We start from the raw sequence: 21,799 nt of genomic DNA on the forward strand, positions 1-21,799 counted from the left end.
ATTTGAGGAATTTTTGAGGTAGAACTCTGAGGTCTTTTTACAAAATGGGCGGGTAATGGTTAGGTCTTTAAACTCTCTGCTGTCTGAAGAGTTTTTAATGTAAACTCTGCCTCTATCTCTCAGATCAAGTCTTCCAAAATCATCAATAAGATCACTTCTGGCTGCAGCATTCAAATCATACTTCCAAATTTAACTCTGATTTCTCACTGTTCCTTAAAAAAAAAAAAGTCTATGATTAAACTCTGCCATTCTAGAACGTTCTTAAGAGTTACTATTTACCTTTACATTCATGTCCCATGAATCCTGACTAAACACCCAATTTGTGTTTAATCAAGGTTAATGATTAGTTCAGCGTGCTGTTGAATTGAACTGACGAGTTTGGTAAGAAAATTTAGAGAGTAAACCAAATTGCTAGAGACTGATTAAAGAGACGGAACAGTTCCCAAGCACTTTTTGGTTCTTGAGATGCACTTGCCACAGTGGTAGGCTAATTTAAATCACACCTACTTGATAATTAGGGTAGGATTGATAAAGACCTCTTGGGGAAAGTTTTTATTTCCCTCATTTATTGCTGGAGACACCTGGAAGTTCTCTTTTGAAATAATATGCGTTTTAGATTGTTCTCTAATTCAGCCTGAATTTTACCCACTTGGACTGAATTGGGAAGATTTTAATACATATTGCAAGTAATAATTTGTAATGCAGTCTGAATTTTTCTAAATTCTTCATAATGGAGCGACACACAGATGGACTGAGAGGAAAGGCAGTTTTAACTCAAAAATTTTTGTCAACCAAGTTGTCTTAAATAAATAAAGGCAGAAGAAATAAATTTTTCTGGTAAAAGTAAGCTCAAAAATATTTAAGAACCACTAACCATTTTTGAAAAATTTACTTAAATTCTCTGCTAGACCAAAAACTGTGTCAAAAATTAAGAATTTGGATGTTCACGTATGTAAGTCAAATCATTATGCCGTACACCTTAAACATACAGTGCTATATGTCAATTATATCTCAATAAAACTGGAAGAAGAAATTAAGAATTTGGAATTGTTGAGTGGCAGTCTGAAATGACTGGCTTTTTTTAATACCACTAAGGAAAATATCTGAAGTGCGGAGAAAAATATTTGCATGTTCACTCTAGGATTATTTACAGTAAAGAAAAAAATAAATGCAATATTACAGTCAATCCACATATTAGACTTTTATGAAGTATTAAAAGAGGTGTTAAATAACATAAGAAAAGGATACATAACAATGCTAAACAACAGAAAATAAAATATAAAGTTATATCCCCAAACATAGATAAGCAATTAATATTTATTCTAAAGTAATTATTATTTCAACAATGCATAAAAATGGACTGAATTAACACTAAGGTAGTATCTTAAAACAGTTGTTTCTGATAACAGATTTATAGAGACTTTTTCTGATTATCTTTTTCTATACTTGGAAATTTTTCTGTACTGATCAGGTATTACTATTATAATCAGATAATACTGCAGATTTTTTTAATTTGATATAAAATATGAGGCAAAGAGAACATATCTTTTTACATCAAGTTCCTTTTTCTTAAACAGCAATCATTAGACTCAAATGTAAAATATGCATGCCTGATGTTAAACTTGTATATAGAAAAAAAATCTGTAATTCTTGAAAAATCTAAACTGAATGCAAGTATTCATTTGATAGCTATTATTCTCCATTCTTCTCCTTTTTCTTAACTTTGCTCCACCCTTTTGTTTTAACATCTTTCAGGAACAGTACCGTTTCTGCTACGACGTAGCTTTGGAGTACCTGGAGTCATCTTAGTTGGGGGAGACTTCAAAGTGCATCCAAGCAGAGCCCATTCATCTGTTGAGCCAGCAGCTGTTGTACGTGTCACACCTGTGCAGAAAGATTCTAATGTGGGGGGTGGGAGGCTTTTACATTTGAGAGGTAAAAGTATTTTTCTTATGAAGTTGTGTATCTTAATAAAAAAGACTCAGTTTCTATTATTGTACAAAAGCATCAACATTTCGTGCCACATAAATTTTATTTAATAAGAAGCAAATGCAAATGAGAACTTCTTAGTGTTTGTCCAGTGAACACGCAGCCTCTTCTCTCCTGGCTTTGGTAGAGCAGCCACCACGTGTTGCATGAATCAATACTTTCTCTGTGGCATTTTTCTCCCTTTTTCAGATAAAAGATGTTAAATCTTTCAAGGAAGAAGAAAGAAAAGCTGTGCAAATTCATAGGAAAGTTCATTTTTTAATATGTTTCAAGTGTAGCAGATCTCTATATAAATATATAAATGTATATAACTGGCTTATTTTCCTTTAATGTGCAATGATGGCTGGATCATTTAAAGTTCTTTTTAGAAAACAACATAAGCCAAAGACTCAAGTGTAAATATGTCTATATGGAGAAAGCACATTATATTTATTGGTTACTTACATTCCTTTTTTGATGGCTAAACTACTACCACCACACAATCATTTTTTTTTTTCTGAAGAAAGCTTTTTCTTTCACTAAAATCAACTGTAAACAATTTTTGTAGATTATTTTTTGTATGGTTAGTGTAAGTAGAGGATAAACTTTTTATTCATAAACCAGGAAGCAATGTTCTTTATAGTGAATCTCTTGTGTACATGCTTGTGAATTAAATTTATGTAAAACACCTTGGCAATTGGGTCTTTTAATGTAGGACCAAATTAAAACATTTTGCTGAAAATATATAATTTTCCACGATTTCCTTAGGTCAGTAATGGTTTGGTGATCATATATGAGAATTGCACACATTCAAAGGCCTTGCTGATGACTTGCATAATGTTGAACATAACCTTTAAGCATAATTTAAGTTTTAAAGGAATTGGTCTTTTCAGCCTATGACCACGCACTGGTCAAGAAATCAAGATGGCAACATTTATGCTTTCAGGGTCAAGTGTTAGCAAACTGTAAACTGTCAAGGTGATCCAGTGTTTCTTTTGATGTGTACATGCACAAGCTTTGGGTTCTGAGCATAGGAAGTGTGAACAAATCGATGCCAGAATCCTGTTTTGTGCATCATCGTGGGATTCTCAAGTGAACCTTTCTAAATGTGGTCTTGCACACATGCTCCGTGTAGCTGTAACTTCATATCATCAGCTTGCAGTTTGTTATTGACTAAAGCATTCCAGTATCCTCTTTCTAGATTGCCAGTTCATGACATGGTGCTTATGAAGATTTAATTAAAGTAAGAGTGAAATAAAATTTTTATAATTACAACAGTTATTGTTTGCACATCATTTTCTGCCCTTAATTTTCATACCTTCACTCCCAAATAAATACCTTATTCTCATTGATACAAGTAGACCACATAAAATCTATTAAAAGTAAAACTTGGGACTTCCCTGGCGGTCCAGTGGTTAAGACTCCACGCTTCCACTGCAGGGGGTGTGGGATCAATCCCTGGTGGGGGAACTAAGGTCCTACATGCTGCGTGGCACAGCCAAAAAAAACACAAAAAACTGATGTCCAAGCAGTAATTTCTTTCACTTTTGTTCTTTAAATTGAATTTCAAAAACTCCAAATGAGTGGAAAGAAAAAAAGGCCAGGGGATTGACATTGATTTTTTTTTTTTTTTGAGTTACTATATTTATATGTTACTATCCCTTTATATACATTTCCTTATTTCTTCCTTATAACAAACTTGACAGATAGTAATTGTCATCCCTATTTTACCAATGATAAAACTGAAGTTGAGAAGGTAAATGATTTGTCAACAGATTTAAATCTGAGTCTGATTTAGCAGCTCACTCTCTTCCAGTAAACACACTGCTTCCCTGATGGCATGGCAAGGGAAATTTGGCACTTCATTCTTATTGTTCCTCATTAATTGATTTTCTCATAAAGTATTATCTTTATGGGTATCTTCAAACTTCCACTTGCTGTGTACATTATTAGAACATTTGTGACTTTCATTCATAAGAATTTAGATAAGAGAACTTATCTTTTCCTAGGAAGACTAATTTTCATTTAAACACGGATGCATTTAACAAAAAATCCACAAACTCACTCAAGATTGCATTACCCAGTAATGTTCATGATGTTGAAGGATTCTGCTTTGCAGCATGACCCTGATTTCATTTCTATTCACAGGATTAAACCCACACATAACCAAAATCACCATGAGTACCACTGACCACAAAACTCAGAGGTCCGTGTGGCCTCCAAAATTCAAGCAAAGAACAAAAAGAGTCCTCTTTCTCTCTAACAGAAAATAAAAATGTTACGCTTGCTTTGTTCAGGCACCACCACAGAGGCCAGTGCACCTGGAGACAACTGTACTGGGGGAGAAGGGTGGTATGTTATATCTGTTTTTCTTAATACTCTTATTCAAAAATTCATACTTTATACCGTTGTGGAATAGTCCCATGCATGGCCATGTCCCACTCAGCTATGTCCCTTTAGGCAGGAGATGTCTTGGTAGAACTCTTAAAATATGCTCTGCTTTTCACAGTTAAAGGCCTCCTATCTCTATGTCAGTTATTCCTTAAATGGCTGTCATGACGTGGAATTTTATAGATTCCTTTCCTCTATATTATCACTAGGGAAATGTTGGAAGTGGGTGGGCAGAGACACACAGCAACTGGGAATTCGAGTTTTAACCAATCTTGAAAATAAGTGTTAACCTTCTTGTCTGTGCTGCCTAGCCTTTTTCTAATGTTTAGTCTTTGAAGAAAGAAAAGGGTTTTGCATGAATGTGTTGCAGCCAAATGATCTCTGACATTGAGAGATAAACAAAAAGGAAGATATTTCTGACTGGACCAGTAGGGAGAGGAGACGTTTTTACCTCTCTACTGATGTGCTCATTCAGTATTCACCTCGCCATCTCTTGGGTTCCAGGTCCTCGTGTAATAAGCTTGGAGATCAGCCATCAACAGCTGCTCCCTCTCAAATCTGCTCTGTTGCCAGAAAATGGTGTCCGTAAAAAAAGTTCCCGGCATATTATTTCATAAAGTCTCCCCACAGCTTAGGGAGGCTTGGAGTGGGAGAGATATTATCTGAATTTGTTCACAACTCTGGTCTATTCAAGTGGTCTGCAGAGTATTAGAAAATTATCTCTCTGAAACTAAAAAGAAAAGCTCTGTCTCGGGATCTGCTTTAAATAAGCTATCAGTGGTTTCTGGAATAGAAATTGTCCAAAAATCAATGGAAATGTGGTAGATATATAACACTTCCGCACTTCCAGCTTCCTCCAAAGTGAATTGAAATGCTAACCTGGAAGATAACAAACACCAGAGAGACACTGTTGTTATCACATCCCGAAAGAAAACAATGGAAGGGGTTTCTAAACTGTTGAAGCAAACATAAAGTCCCTGTTGAATATCTGAAAGCTCTTTCTTTAATGTTCAGATCTGCTCGGGGTGGGAATGGTAGGGAGATTTTATGACAGATACTATCTCTCGTGATGCACTTGCCAGTTGTAGAAAAGGAGCTACAATACCTGAAATCTAACCCAGAAAATTGTGTGCTGATTTATTCTGATGTAGTTGTGTTCATTTCAACTTAGTCTTATTAGTCTTGTCAGTTTTATCAGTCTTAATTCAGATAGAGGAAATATAGCATTTAGGACAAAAATACAAACCCTCAGTACTTAGATGCAATCTATGTAGATACAGAATATGAAGAACAAAAATATCTAAATTGAATCACCAATGAGTTATTTCCTTAAATAGTTGTTTGAATGTACAGACGGGCAAAGGCCATATGTTCCCACTATGTTGCATAGTCTAAGAGACAAAATCAAACTGGAAAAGTAGAGAAAACAAGATCGTCATGGCATCCACTTGTTATTTGTTGAGAAAGAGGAGATGCCTGCGGAGCCAGCGGGTATTGTGAGAGAGAAGTAGGCCAGGTATATTTCAGAATGGTCATTCCGTTTGTATTATTACAACAGACATCTTCAATGTATGGATTTCTACAGGGGTATTTTTCATCTCAACAAAAATATATCTGCTTCCCATTTTTACTAAAACACATATTCCTTTTGGTCCATTTGGCTTTTTCTTACTTTTGACTGAAATACGGATAGTAGATATTCTGCCATCTTCAGCTCTACTACAAGAAACACAATAGCATAAAACTGATGATAAATGACAACTGTTGTTTGACATGGGGACCAGAGGCAACGATGTGGGGAGGCCAACTCCCACTTGGACCCGAAAGCACAAGTGATGCCCAAAGAGAATGCTCCTCATCTCCCAGTAGTGTTTGCCGCATGAGAATACGGCCCAACAGTGTCTCATCTCTCAAGAGGATGTGGAAATCTAAACCTTTATGTGAACTCTTAAAATTTTTGAATATTAGCAACCAGTTAAATTCAAAAACAAAAATATACCCCTGACCCAACTCTGTGAAAAACAAAACCTGTCAGAAGGCTGCATCTGGTTGTCTAAGTTTGTGACCTCCATTGTAGAATAATTGTTGTTTTACTGTTCTGACTTTCTAAAAATGTGTTTTAGAGAAACATGAGTTTTAGTTGTCTCTAAATAGCTATCATAACTTTTTCATACTTGTTCTTGGTTTCCTATTTACCTTATTTTCTCACATATTTTTCTGTTTTAAAAATATATGTAGTTGAATCTTAACTCTTAAGATGAAGAAAAACAAGGTCGATGTCCCCGCTCCCTCCTACCTGGACTAAATTCAGAAGAGCATATTTCAGAAAGTAATTCACACATTTCACCTAATAAGCACCCCCAAAATGATGACTAGAAAATAATTCTTCTGGAAATAATAGTACTGAGAGCTCAAAAGGGGAGCCCTTGTTCTGTGAGCCATGGGATAGCCTGAACTGTTTTAGCACAAGTGCAGTAAAGCATCTGTGGAAGCACCACACTCCAGATTGTGATGGTACATGCTGACTTACATGGCAGGTGCAAAACATTTTGGGCTCTTGCCAGCCCACGGTGGGAACCTGAACTCCAGTTCCATAAATCTAATTACCTGGCGCACAGTCAGCAGACTGGATTTCTCTTCACCTTCATGTTATATTCTTGGAATGATAGTGAGTAAGTATTTGTTAATTACTTGCTTTCCAGTGTTAAGTTCTGTATTGCCTGAGTGCTCAAATGCGGTCATTGAGGAAAAAAATACCTTCACATAAGAAATCCACATGAAATCATGGATGTTACAGGGATATTAGAGATGATCAAATCCAATGCCCTTATTGTTAAGTTTAAGAAAGTAAAACCTAGAGGAGTCATATGTCTATCAGTAAAGGGTCAGATAATAAATATTTTAAGTTTTGCCCACCGTTGGTCTTTGTTACCTTTGTCGTTAGACCTTCCTTAGAGAATGGCTAAAGGAAATTCTTCAAACAAAAAAAGAAATAATTTAAAAAAAGAGGAAATTTCAAGCATCAGAAAGGAAGAACAGTGGAAAGAGCAGAATTATGGGTATATAAAATAGAATATCCCTTTCCCCATGTATGTGTTTTATAAATTATATTTGATGATTGAAACAAAAATTACAATACCATCTGACATTCAAGAAAGTAATATTTAAAAGTAGGAAAGAAAAGGGGATCTAAATAGAAGTAAGGTTTCCAGACTTTACTGTAAGTGGTAAAATAATGATACCACTAGATTATAATGTCATATATTTATATTGTAATGCCCAGAGAAACCACTGAGAAAACTACACCAAGAGATACACTCAAAAACACTATATATGAATGAAGATAAAATCTTAAAACATGTTTACACAACACACAGGAAATTAAGGAAAGCAAAACTGGAATAAGAACCAGACAAAATAAACAGAATAATAATAATAAAAAGGCAGATTTAAGTGCTAACATACCATACTCAACAGAGACAGTACAAAAAAAGTAAAATTATAAACAAATATATCTCATGAATTTTACATAAAAATTTTCAACAAAATATTAGCAAACTGAATCCAATAAAGTAAAAAGAAATGCACGTAACCAAGTGGGATGATTTCCATGTATGCAAGGCTGGTTCAACATTTGAAACTCAATCAATGTTATGCATCATATATCAACAAGCTAAAGGAAAAAAAAGCATATGATTATATTAATTTGAAAAACCATTTGATAAAATCCAACACTCATGGATGATAAAAGCTCTCTAGAAGGGAACTTCCTCAACTTGATAACATCTAAAAAATATTTACAGCTAACTTCATAAAAAATAGTGTAAGACTGAATGCTTTCTCCCTAATCTTGAGAACAAGACAAATAAAATATCACTATTTTATTCAACACAGTACTGGAATTTCTAGCTTGCAATAAGGCAAGAAGAAGAAACAAAAGCCATACAAATTTGAAATATAAAATAAAACTTTTCCTGTTTACAGATGGCATGATTATGTAGAAAATCCCAAAGAACCTACAAAAATCCTAGAACAAATGAGTTAAGTAAATTCACAGGATACAAGATCAACACAAGAATGTCAATTGCATTCCTATACATTAAAAATAAAAGTTATGAAACTGAATAACACAATACCATTTATCATTGCTCATAAGAAAATGAAATACATAGATATACACTTATCAAAACATGTACAGGATTTACATGTTGAAAATTACAAAATTCTGATAAAAGGAATCAAAGTATACCTAGACAAATGGAGAGATACATTTGTTCAGGGACTGGAAGATTCAACATAGTAAAAATGACAGTTCTTTTCAATTGATCTATAGGTTTAATGCAGTTTCTATAAAAATTTTCTAAACAGTTTTTTTAGATATAGACAAGCTTATTCTAAAATGCATATGGAAAGGCATAGCTAAAATAGCTAAATAATCTTGACAAAGAATAAAAATGTGTGGGGGAGGGAATCATTCCATCCATTACTGAGGCATCTATATTGCTATATTAATTGGAAGAGGGCAGTATTGGTTATAGAAAAAAAATAGAAGATTTTCTGAATTTAGGACTAAGCGGAGTTCTTAGACTTAGCCCCCAAAACATGATTCCTATAACTAAAAATTGATAATTTGGGCCTCATCACAATTAAATATTTTGCCCTGTGAAAACCCATGTGAAGAGGATGAAGGCCAGGATTAGAAGAAAATATTTACAAATTTTATATCCAGTAAAAGGACCAGCATCTAGAATATATAAAGAAGTCTCAAAACTCAACAGTAAAAAAAAAAAAAACACAATTTAAAAATGTGCCAAAGACATGAACAGACATCTCACTGAAGAGGATATACAGATAACAAGCTTATTGGAAAGATGTTCAACATTGGTAGCCATTAGGAAAATGGGTATCATAATGAGCGTCACTGCACATGCATCAGAATGGCTAAGACAAACCTTAGTGACAACATCAAACACCAAAAGTTGGTGAGGTTGCAGAGAAACTGGACCAGGCATATATAGCTGATAGAATGGTAGAGCCATTCTGGAAGAGCATGACAGATTCTTATAAAACTGAACATGCAATAACATACAACCCAGAAATTATGTTCCTAGGCATTTATCCCAGAAAAATGAAAACTTAATGTTCACATATGAATATTCATAGCAGCTTTATTTGTAATAACCCAAAACTGGAAACAGCCCAGAGAGCCTATACCAGGTAAGTGGTTAAACAAACTGTGGTATATCCCTACTATGGAGCACTACTCAGCAATAAAAAATAAAAAACTACTGATATAGGCAACAACTTGAAAGAATCTCCAGGGAATTATAATAGGTGAAAAAAGCCAATCCCAGTAGGGTACATGCTAAAAAGCCAATCCCAATAAGGTATATGCTATATGATTCCACTTACATAACATTTTGAAATGACAGAATTTTAGAAATGGAGAATATATTACTTGTTACCAAGAATTAGGAATGTCGGTGTGGTGGGTGAATGGGAGGTGAGTGTGGTTATAAAAGGGCAACATAAAGGATCCTTGTGGTAATGGAACCATTTGGTATCTTACCTGTGGTGGTGGGTGAATGAACCTAAATATGTGACAAAATTGGACAATGTTTCAAGTGACCTGGATAGCTGCAGATAATAAGGGAAAGAATCCTTTCAATCCAAGACCCCAAAATAGGAAGAAGCTATGTGTACAGGGAAGAGAAAGTGGCCAGTGAGGCTGGCGCCCACTGAGCAGACTAGTACAATGTGAGGTCAGCAAGAGTGGTCCACGGCATGTGGGCTTAGTAAACCAGAGCCAAGAGTTTGGATATATTATTCATCTTTGTCCTCCATTCTCTCCACCCTCAAAATGTAAAATCCATGGCTTAACACATTGTATTACACATGGCAGATTTCAATAAATGTTTATTATGTGTAATCTAAGCCAGATCTAGAATCTAAGCCTCTTTTTCCTTCTGTTTTCCTCACAACATCATACAGTGTCTCTGATTCTAAAAAAAAAAAGCAGACAAATAAATGAAACCCACAGGCATCTGCTCCTGGGAACTTTCCAGGATTTTCCTTTGAGTACACTAGGTAGCTCATTCCCCTAAGTACTTTGGCACTTCATACGTAGTATTCATGAATTCAATGAACTGTTTAGTGAGTAGTTTGACTCTGGACCGTGAGAAACAAAAACTAAATCTGGGTCTAAGGAGGCTATGGCAATTCATCCAGTTCAATATCACTGATGGAATATAAGCAAAATCTTCCTCCATTCCAGTCCAAACACATAAATGACAACAACATATAAACATATAAGCGCAGAGGCTACTATGAAAACTGGAAATGAAAATCTCATCAATCAGAAATGGAGAGGCTTTCCTAAAAAGCATATTGAACGCCACAGCAGCAAGTAGGGGCTGAAACTGTGTAACCTGGGGGTGTCAGGGAAGATGGGCCAGCCCCAAACTGAAGTCACAGGGCTGACTGTGGGCTCTTGGACCACACTGTGTCTGCATATTGGAGCCTGAACTGTATCAGGGCAGGAGAAGAACAGCCTGCCCTTGACTGAAAGATGGCATCACCCACCTATACCTAATGGAGACTCAAAGTCGAGAAACATGTTACTTACTCTGGGTAAGAATCCTGAGATTGTATTAGATTCTTAAGGCTGTTGTAACAAATTACCACAAACCAGGTGGCTTAAAACAACAGAAACTTATTGTCTCAGTTCTGGAGGTTGGAAGTCTGAAACTGAAGTGTCCGCCAGGCCATATGCTCTCTGACACCTATAGGGGAGAATCCTTCCTTGCATATTCTAGCTTCTGGTGGGTTATCAGCAATCCTTAACACCCCTTGTCTTGCAGCTGCATTACTCTAATCTCTACCCACATCTTCACATGGTATTCCTCCTGTGTCTCTTCTCTTATGAAACCAGTCATATTGGATTAAGGGCTCCCCTTACTACAGTACGACCTCATTTTAACTTAACTAACTGCATTTGCAATGACCTTATTTCCAAATAAGTTCATATTCTGAGGTACTGGAGGTTAGGACTTCAACATGTCTTTTTGGAGGACACAGTTCAAGCCACAACACACAGCAATAGATAATTAACACACCCAGCCAAACTATGCACGTGTAGGGGGGGAATGAAGATATTTTCAGGCATAGTCATCCCATAACAGTGATGTATACAGAACTTCATCTGCAGTGGTTACTGCTAGACTATCCTTTTTTACATATTTATGTATCCATAAAATATGGTTTTATTGGATTTTAAATATTATATAAATGTTATAGTGTGGGTATCCTGCTGCTGCTTCCTGTTTTTCACTTGTTATATTCTTGAGATTTACTTACTTTGGAAAGCTAGTTCAATTTTTAAAATTTCTATATGGTATTTGATTGTAGGCATATAACCTATTTTATCAAAATTTTCTCTCGTGGAGGAATGTATGTTATTCTCTATTTGCCTTTCAAGAGTGCATATTTTTCTCTACTGACCTTTTAAGAGTCATCCTCTGCCCTTCTCTACCTGGCTGTGTGTCCTGGGAAGCTGACCTCTTGGGACAGCATCACTGGTACTCCCTTGCTCTCTGACTTAGTGTTGAGTTTGGCCAAGGCCAGGCACCAATGGGAGACCAGGTGGCAGGAGGACAGTGTGGTGGTGCTTTCCCCCTGCTGGTCCACATTTTTTATAGTGGCTGCCCTCTACCAACCTTTTGGAGGGCAACATTTCACCTCTGACTTCAGCTCTCCAAATTCTAGTAACACTGCTTCATCCTTCGGGTCTCAAGCTGATAATGACTTTCATCCCTTGCTACTTCCTGGGTGCTTTACCAATCTTTGTTGGTCCCCTAAACTTGCTAAAACTTGTAAACAGTCCTTTTTTAAAATCTTTCTATTTACTGTTTGACTACACCATCTATTTCTTGTCCAAATCTTGACTGATACACTAACTGGTTCCAGAAGTTGCCCTAAGACACAGTCCATCAAACTGGATTACAGAATTAGGTCATTTATACATTTGATGAGTGCGTGGATGAACTCTTCACCAAGGGGAAATGGGACCTTGGTAATATGAGGCAAACAATAGCTGGTATCTTTATTAAAACAAGTCTGCCTCTGGCATGTGATATGTGCCTACTGAACTAGCAAATGTCTTTCCTTTAGTTTCCATCAGCAAGTATAACCTGCAACATCTCACCTTTGCCCAGGGGTTCAGCAGTACACCTTTGCTGTCTTTTATCAAAGCAATGTCTGATCTCTGTCATATTATAGTCTAGACTAGAGCAGTGATCCTCACCAAGTGTCATTTGTGAACTGGTTTCTGGTCCATGTTTCTTACATGTTCCCAATGAATTAGGGAGCTTGCACCAGAATGTGAACTATGGCACTAAGTACACTGTTCTGTTCAGCTGACAATTTTTTCTTAGCAAGACTTTTTCGATGAGGGAGCAGTGCATTGATTTACATTCTGGTATAAGCTCTTTTCATCATTGTCACAGACCACGGCTTTGAATAGCTGATATTCTGGTCTGGGGGGACCTTGATTACCTTGACATGGAACAGGGTATCATGTTGGGACATCAGGAAGAAACTAATAACCAGATGCCTTAGGAAGAAAAAGCGTAGTTGAGGAAGGGAGGCAACCATGTGAACGTTCACAGATCTCTGATGTTATGAAGTTTCTAGTAGGACAATGGTATAAAAACGTCAAGATATTCCCTCTTAAATGAGAGACAAGTTGCCTCACTTTGCACAGCCCACAGCGGAAAGAGCCCTAGGACTTATCTACGGCATTATATTTGGGCATACTGCTCTGATCCATCTACAAGGTAACTTGTAAGGCTTCCTGTTGCAAGAGGTATGTGGAGCAAGAGAGGGTCTGCAGCAGGTCCAAGTTTTTACACAAGGTGACCTGCCACTTAGGTCTATGACCCAGAAGACCGAGTAGTACTTGAAAAATTTGTGGCAGAAAGGGATGAAGTATGTGCCAGCAATAGTAACATCACAAAGCAGATCCCTGAGGTTTTGGAAGGAAGCCTATTTCCTCTTCTGCCAACCACTATTTTCCAGTGGCAAAGCTGCTTTGTGTTTACTACTAGGCTCTAATAGAAAAGAAACAGCCCAATATGGTGTAGAACACCACGTGACTCTAAGAATGGACTATAAGAATGTCTACCATCAACTGAAGACATTATGAAGTTGGATGTGTGCAACAGCATTCATTCCCTTATGAAATGTGATTGGTATGTATGTATGTGCAAGACTGAGCCTGAGCGGGTCAAGAAACCACAAGTAAATTTCAGGAGTGATGGCTCAGACTCTGCTGACATCTGCTCCTGCTCTCCACTTTCTCTTCCCTAATTCTTCTGGCCTTGTTGAGATCCTAAAATCATCGTGGTCTTATTAGTCAGTGGCCAGATTGTTGACATGTCAGCACCATTTCCAGCTTTCTTGTTTTGCAGAGTCTAGGACAAGGGTTGGCAAACAACTGTCTGTGGCCCAAATTCAGCCTGCCACCTATATTGTACTGCTCAAAGCTGAGAATGGTTTTTACAAATGTAAATGGTTGGGGGGAAAAAAAATCAAAAGAAAAATAAGAGTTTATAACATGCAAACACTATCTGAGATTCAAATTTCAGTGTCTCTATGTACTTACTTTTCACACTACATTGACAAAGCCTAAATTATTCACCATCTGGCCCGTTATAGAAAAATTTTGTTGACTCTGATCTGGAAGCCTGGAAACTATGTTGCCCAAAATTCCTAGTAGATTAGATTCCACTCATGAGAGGTTCTCATAGGAGATTGAGAAGGAAGAAAAGAAGCAGAAGGTAGTTTTCTCCTGTGAGGTGTTAGGAAACTTCATGAGCTTTGGCAAACAGCTGATAGGAGGTGTCGCTAGCAGCTTCTGGGCTTCCTCTTGTGAATTAGCCACAAAGGTCCAGCAGAGATCACAGGTGACTCCTGTACTTTATCGTATCCTGAATTTGAATGGCATTTTCCCCTAGGCTTCACTCTTCCCACCCTTCCAAAGACTTGTGTGGGCTTTGCATTCCCATATTTAATTCCTTCTTCCTGGAAGTACCTACATTAAGTATTTCTGATCTTCTACCCAAACCTTTCTGAGCCAATAAGAAAAACACTGAATCACTGAGGGAAAGAGAGTAGCTAGCACATAGCTGCTGCCATAACTGGAATTATGTGTTCTGTGAGAGCATACAATAAAGGAATTCTTACTTATTCTGAGAAATCAGGTAAAGTTTCCCTGAGGAAGTGAAGACTGATCTTAGATCTGAAAGAATAAGAATTAACCAGGCAAAGGACTGGAACTTTCAGGCCAGAGGAAGTGTTATAGGAATGAGGGCTGGTATGCAAATAACCCTTTAGAAGGAAGAATATGGTGCTATAAAGAGAAAAATGCCAGTGGGACTGAAACTTCGAGAGCAACATGCAAGAGAAAGCTGGACAGAGAGAGAGAGAAAGGCCATGTAATGCAGAAGCTTCTAGGCTGTGTTAAGGGTTAGTGTCTTTCTCCCATGAACTATGGGAAACATTTTCATGACCTCTGTTGGTCATGAAAACTTTATGAAAGAGATGACATGAGAGATGGGATTCACTAGCGGGTGGGAGAGTGGTGAGAGAGGAGGGCATTCCAACAATGGCACAAGACATCTTAGTGAATTATTTATCAGCCAGTGTAGCTGGAGCAGAGTATAGTGGAGATTAACTTAAAGACAAAGTGGAGAACCTACCATGGCAAGGGTTTCGATTTTATTTTGTTGGCAATGAAACATTATTCCGGCAACCATAGAGACACTTCTGGAGATGGTTTTTGTAGTAAACAAACTGAAATATCCAATTTGAATTTAGGTTGAGAAATACTGCTGGCTTTTGTTAATGATAGTGTTTTTGTGGTTCTTGAAATGAGACAAGAGGCTTAAAGATACAGGAAATTGGTGGCTTTGGTAAAGACTTTACATTGTTTCATATTAAAAAGAGCCGCTGCGGGGGTTTCAAAGGAAATAGGTTATGGCACTTTTTAATATTAGATGAGTAAGTACCACATCTCCTAGGCTGTGTCTTCAGTATCCAGCACTGGCAATCTTATCTCATGAAGAAGGCAAGAAAAGGATGCTAATTGAAATTTGACACACAGGTCTTGAGAGACATGCATGCAAGCAGTTTATTGGAGAAGTGGTCTTGAGAACAGCATATGAGAGGGGTGAAGAAAGCAGGATGGAGCAGAGGGAAAAGTTTAACCATGATGCAGTTGCAACAGAGCTGGGATGGCCCTTCAGAGTTGCAGGTTGCCCCAACGGAGGCAAAGAGGTTAGGTTTTGTACCCCTGCATCAACCAATCACTGGCACCAGGCTACCCAGAGGGAAGGGACGTAACCTTGGATGAGGAAGCTTCCACAAACCAAGGGTAATTCTCAGAGAAGCGTTCAGCTAAGAGCTGTCAATAGTCAACACTTCTGACAACTGGGGAATGGGCACATAGGCTCCGAGGAGGGACCTGGGAGGTACACCGCAGCATTTATTACATTTCACCCCTGTGTGTCTCTTGTATCCATTTACTTCACATAATGAATTTATCCCATCTGAAATCAGCTCTTCCAGGATTCTGGTTGGCCTCTGTTACCAGGAAAACATGCAAGAGAAGAGTTAACAGCACAAACTGAAGACCCCACTGCTGCAGCTAAGTTCAGGGATATACATCATCTCCCTCCTTTACTACTCATTCTGGATTTACCTCACCATTGACTAGCTCTCTGCTGGTCTTGATGGCTTATGTGGTTGAGTGATGCAGACTCTTATCCATGACGGATGAGAGCCCCTAGTCCTGTGCATTTCCCAAGCAATAACTGCTGTACTTGACTATTTACTGTCAATAATGAACATAGGAGAACCAACAGATGCCCCAGTGGACCACTTGGACGGCAAATGAATTCTTCCCTATCCCTATTATGTACCAGCAGCCTTGCCTCCCTATGAATATCAGGATCAATTATACCTGCCATGATGGTGCCACCATTGCTTGCCTGCTGAACTCTGGGTACAAGAAGTTTGAAGTGTCCAGGGGTCAATTTTGACTTAAAGTTTGGTGGGACTCTTACTGTGTCCTCTGGCGGAAGGGTTCTCTGTCTGGAAACCAGAATATCTAGAGCCATGGAGTCTAGAGTTAAAGCTATAGGAAGCAAAACTCCGAGTAGGTATCTGAGATTGATTATCATTAGAGACACTCTTACCTGCACCCCTTGGTTCCTGTGTCCAGGTGTTTATATATTGGGGACCCAGCACAATATAACGGATGTTGATTTTGGGGAAGTGTCATATCATGAAGGATGGTGCCCCATTATCCAAGCTGGTGTCTCATCTGCACATTCCATCACCCCACCAAGCTGGTAGTTTCCAGGTAACACAGAATGTAACAGGACCAATGGAACCCATAACCATGTGCTCATGACTGGACCACTTTTTCTTTAAAATGTTTCCTCTGGTTTTGTTTGTTGTTTTGAGGGATCCCATGTTGGTAGATTAAAAACTCTGTAAATCTTTGTATAGTGATACTGGTTGAGGTCTTGAAAGTAATAAAGGTAACCCGTACTCAGAATAATTGTCGGTTCAAGTCAATATAAATCACTGGTTTTTGCAGTGTAGAAGGAATCCAATGTACTCAACTTGCCACCAGATGACTGGTTCATCTCCTCAAGGGATTGTACCATATTGGAGGCTCAGTATTGGTCTCAGTTGCTGTCAGATTGGACATTTGCCAGTGGCTAAGGACATAGGCTGTGTAAGCATCAATTAGCTGTTGAATTCTGTCCACTTGGTTGTGGTGGATATTCTCTGGTATTAATATACAATACAAGGATCTTCATACTCCGTATCCCCCTTGATAAATATAGCCAATACATCTCTCCCTGCAGTCTTCCAATTTTTCTCATACCAGGGCCCCAAACAAATAGCCAAGCCATCCGTCACTGTCCATGAATCAATGTATGTTCATACATGACTATTTCTCTTTCCATACAAAGTCAATGACCAGGAGCACTGCCCAAAACTTTATTGAGTGCTGTAATTTTCTCTAGCCACTGTCTTTCAAGGCCACCACTAAGTGGGGCTGTAGTGAAATAGCTGTCTATTTTCAGCCTATACCCATATGCTGAGTCAACCAATTTATGAATTTAGCTTGGCCTTTTCTCCTCCAACTTTAGATGGTCACTTCTCACTTAGCTATTGCTACTTGATGAGAGAAGAGTGTTGGTGCAACAGTAGTGGGTGACATGGCAGTCTGCACTGTTTCACCAGTATCTCATTCCAGTTCACCATTGGTAAAAATTCTAAGAATCGCACTGCAAATGATAGGGTCCTTATTGCCACATAGCCAGCAGTGGATCTGGATCCAAAATCACATTTCTGCGTTTGCTTCCTAGGTATACTCCTAGTACCAAATCTCTTAGGTTAAACTCCACAGTAAATAGATTCTAAGACTCTAGCATCTGCATGCAGGTTTATTGGGGAGTGCTTTTACTGGGGAACAACACAAGTGAGGGATGAGGAAGGTAAAACAGGGCAGAGGATGAAACTGAACTGTGATTATTTGTAACAGAGGCCTCACCTGAGCCTATGGATGTTTCTGAAACTGGGAGAGCCCCTCAGAATTGTCTCAGTTGAGTCAGGAGGATCAAGAATTTTGCACCACAACTTTGACTACTCATTAAATTCAAGCAGCCCTCAAGGAAGTGTTTTAATATTGACTAAGGCTATTTCTTTCAACCAAGGATAATTCTAGAGATGAACTCAGTTGAGAGCCATTGGCAGCAACACTCCTAGTAGCTGAGAGAATGAATGCATTAGTTTTGAGCCCTTAACATTTATTTCAACTGAAGTAATAATCAAAAGTATGAAAAAAGTTACTAAAGTTACTAAAGTAATAATCAAAATATGAAACCAATATATATTTAGTCTTTTAAAAAAAGGAAAACATGCAGAAATATGTAATCTTGTAATATTTGTATTACAAGAAGTGGAAAGATAAAAGAACAGAAGCACTAAGCCTTTGGGGCCAGTCCACCTTTAATGATTTATATTTCCCCTCCAGCTAAATTTGACTTTAAAGAAATCCCTGCCCACCATACCGGGTTTGAAGACCCAGAAAAGACAAGCACTGAGGATTTTATAATAATGCTATAATCAACTTTGGGCAGAGGAAATTTTTCAAAACTGATACCTCTGACACTAGGAGTTCTGGTTCTTAAGGAAACACAGGGGAACTCTCTTATAATTTCATAACCACTTTTAAAGAATTTTAAGTAGTTCCATTTTGCCACTTGAGACATCTCTTTTACATAAAAATTAGAGAAAGCATAGACTGCATCCTAAATGTTTGGTTTCAAGTCCTATCTGCCACCTAATAGCTGGATGACAAACAAGTTTTTAATTTCCCTATGCCTCAGTTTCCTCATATTTAAATATATGGGAAAGATAATGAACCTACCTCATGGGTTGATAGGATTAAATGAGCTAAGAAAAGTACTTTGTATGGTGACTGACATCACTCAATCAATGATTGTGGTTATTATTTTGTTGTCTAAGTAGGTGTTTTGCTATCCCTTCATACATAATCTTGATAATCTTATGGTATTTTAGCAGATTAGACACACTGTGTCTTCTCTATTGTGTTGTGCTGGTCTTTACCGCATATTTTGGATTCCACATATTGCTGTTGGGGCGGATGCAAACTGGTTCACTGAGATTAACTGTGGAATCTGTGTCAAAAATAACCCATTTATGCCAGGACTGACACTACAAATCTAGACCCTTGGTACCAAAATAGGAAATGGATTCTTAGCCCAGATTTTGCCATATTTTAGTGTTTTTAGAGATCATGAGGATTATGTTATATTCCTTTTTAATTATTTATTTTTGGATATATTAAGGCTAGATAAAGTACGAGTGCTATCATTGTAACGTGTTTACAGAATAATCCAATCTTGGTAGGGTACAAGCAGGAAAGTTTAATTTTTCTTCACTATTGCTTTCAACCTGTTTGGTTTGATCTAGTCTTCTTCATCCCTTGATGAAGAAGGGCAGGCAGATGTCATAGCTTCCTGAGAACTTTCAACTAAAAGGAGTTTATGTGTTATAAGTTCCACAACAGACTACAACATGACTTACATCTTAATCCAGTTTTTAAAAGCAACTCCCTTCCCTATCCTAACTCACGCTGACCTAGGGCTTGTGGTCTTGAATTAGTGGAGGGCCTATTCATTTATTCCTCCTCCCTCTTACCTGACATGAAAGAAATCTGAAGCAGCACAGTGAAGGAGAAAAGAGATTAGAACCAAAGTGTAAGCTTTTAATTTACTTTGTACTTCTTTGGTCCTGCAATTTTATTTTCTCTTGGCTACTGTTGATAGGTTGTCAATGCCTGCTCTGGGACAGACACCCAAATGCCAGCTTGTGCTGCATTTCATTCTTTGGCGGAGTTGTGGGGATTTCTGCACCGCATGGTTTAATGATATCGACGATGTCCTCTCCGGCTGACATCTTGTCATGCCCAACTCAGACCCTACACCTGGTGGGTTTATTCCACAGTCTCTCACTTTTTTTTTTTTTTTTTTTTTTTTTAGTGTCTCACTTTTGGGCTTCCACTGCGCCAGCCATCCACCTTCATAAATGGGGACCTTCAACATAGATTCATCCTGGCTCTGTCATGGCAGACTGTTGGGAGTTGTGACTGTTTATGGCTCCCTACCTTCAGGCCCTGCAATAAGGGGCTGCTTCACTTAACTTCAGCGTTATCCAGATACGAGGTAGGTATATGATTCTATGTCTGTGTATGCTCCCAAACTCCAGAGGACACAGGTTAAGCTACTGAGAATTCTCTCACTGCACCCCAGCTTGGTGCAGTGAGCTTGGGAGGGTCTATGAGTTTCTGACGCTTAGCAAATATGGGAGTGAGATGAGCATCTCTGGATTCTTCTCTTGGACAGCACAGCTCTTGAGGAGAAGAGGGATGTGAAAAGAAGAAAGGAAGATGGGAAAAGCCACAGCCCTTTTCTTCAACCTAGTAATGATTATCTGAAAAGACAACTATTTTTACTTCCAAGAAACCCTTTCCAAACTTCTGGTCTTCTCTGGATGTGGGTGATGGTCTGATGATGGCAGAATTGTTTGACATACCTTCAAAAAAGCCCCTCAGAGATGTGTATATTGGTCCTTCTTTAGGCTGAGTGGGTTCCTATCATTTATGACTTATAAGGTTGGTAATTTAGACAAAATTCTGAAAGATAAAAAAAAAAAATTCAATTTATCTCTGGGGTATGGTGGATAATTTATCTCTTTGTTCTTTAGCTTTCTCATTTGCAAAAGGGATAAGATAATAGTACCTACATAGAAAGTTGTTGTGAAGCTTAAATAAGGTAATCCATGTAAAAGCTATAGCTGTTTAACACACTTTTTTTTTTTTTTTAAACAAAGCAAATGGAAAAACCACAAGGCAAAGCAACCCCAGGCCCCAGGATGGGTGGCACCGGGCGGGCAAGAGCTCCCGCGGCTCTGGGGATGAGCGGTGGGCGCCAGGGGGCGTGGCTGCGCTTGCGTGACGTCCTGCTGCCGGCGGCCGGCGCACGTTCCGCACGACGCGCTTCACCGACGCCCTCGCGCAGCCCCTTGCCTGTGAGGGCCGAGCAGGCCTGGGTCAGGCTGGCGCGCCCGCCCGGTCTTGGAGGTGCAGTGCCTGAACGCGGTCTGGATGTCGCGGATCCAGAGGCAAGTCTCAACGTCCTGCTTGCTGGCCAGCACCAGGATGGGGACGCGGCCCAGCGCCTCGCTCGTGACCGTCTTCTCCAACGCTTGGACCCGGACAGTCTCTCCTCCTCCGTGGAGGCCATGACATAGAGGACGCCGTGGCCCTCTGCTTGGTCCTTGTCCCACAAGGACTGCAGCTCTTCCTGCCCCGCCCCCCCCCCCCCGCCCAAACCCCGCAGCAGGAGGCGAGCCTTTCCTGCGTCCACAGTGCCGAGGTTTAGACCCACGGTGGTGGTGATTTCGGACAGAATCATCCCCTTGGAGTTCTTATGAAACCGGGTTTTTGACCGCTCCAAGACAGTAGTCCTCACGGCGTTGTCCAGACCCAGGATCAGGATGCCGTACTGGTCCTTCAGAAGCATGTCCTTGTACAGGTGACGTCCTGCACCCACCCCTGGCCCCTGGAGCCACCGCGCGCCCGACGGCCCGTGGGCCGTCCCAAGCACAGTTCTTCGTACACGGTAAGAATTCAATCAGGGTGAGCCACCATCGTATAATCTGGTATCTTTATTTCACTATAAATAAATGTTGATGGAGTGTATGTTTGTTCGTTTACTTAACATATATTTACCAAACATTTAACTGTCATAGGAACTTTGGGGAGAGGTAATGAAACAAT

General features: G+C 38.9%; 1 protein-coding gene and 1 pseudogene across 6 annotated transcripts in view; one reads left to right on the forward strand and one right to left on the reverse strand.

The window, feature by feature from the left end:
• PTPRK (protein tyrosine phosphatase receptor type K) overlaps positions 1 to 3,243 on the forward strand; it is a 546,316-nt gene extending 543,073 nt beyond the window's left edge. For all 5 annotated transcript variants that reach the window (XM_082406089.1, XM_082406087.1, XM_082406086.1 and 2 more), the window contains one exon: positions 1,756 to 3,243. In XM_082406089.1, coding sequence (XP_082262215.1) covers positions 1,756 to 1,809 — 54 coding nt within the window. In that variant the 3' untranslated portion in view covers positions 1,810 to 3,243. The remainder of the gene's footprint in view (positions 1 to 1,755) is intronic.
• On the reverse strand, positions 2,538 to 21,575 carry LOC309635264 (ADP-ribosylation factor-related protein 1 pseudogene; annotated as a pseudogene). Its single transcript has one exon. The product of its transcript is annotated as an ADP-ribosylation factor-related protein 1 pseudogene (transcript).
• Positions 21,576 to 21,799: the final 224 nt, after the last annotated feature.

Source organism: Balaenoptera borealis (genome assembly GCF_965194805.1).
Source record: "Balaenoptera borealis genome assembly, chromosome: 9".
NCBI classification, from domain to species: Eukaryota; Metazoa; Chordata; class Mammalia; order Artiodactyla; family Balaenopteridae; genus Balaenoptera; species Balaenoptera borealis.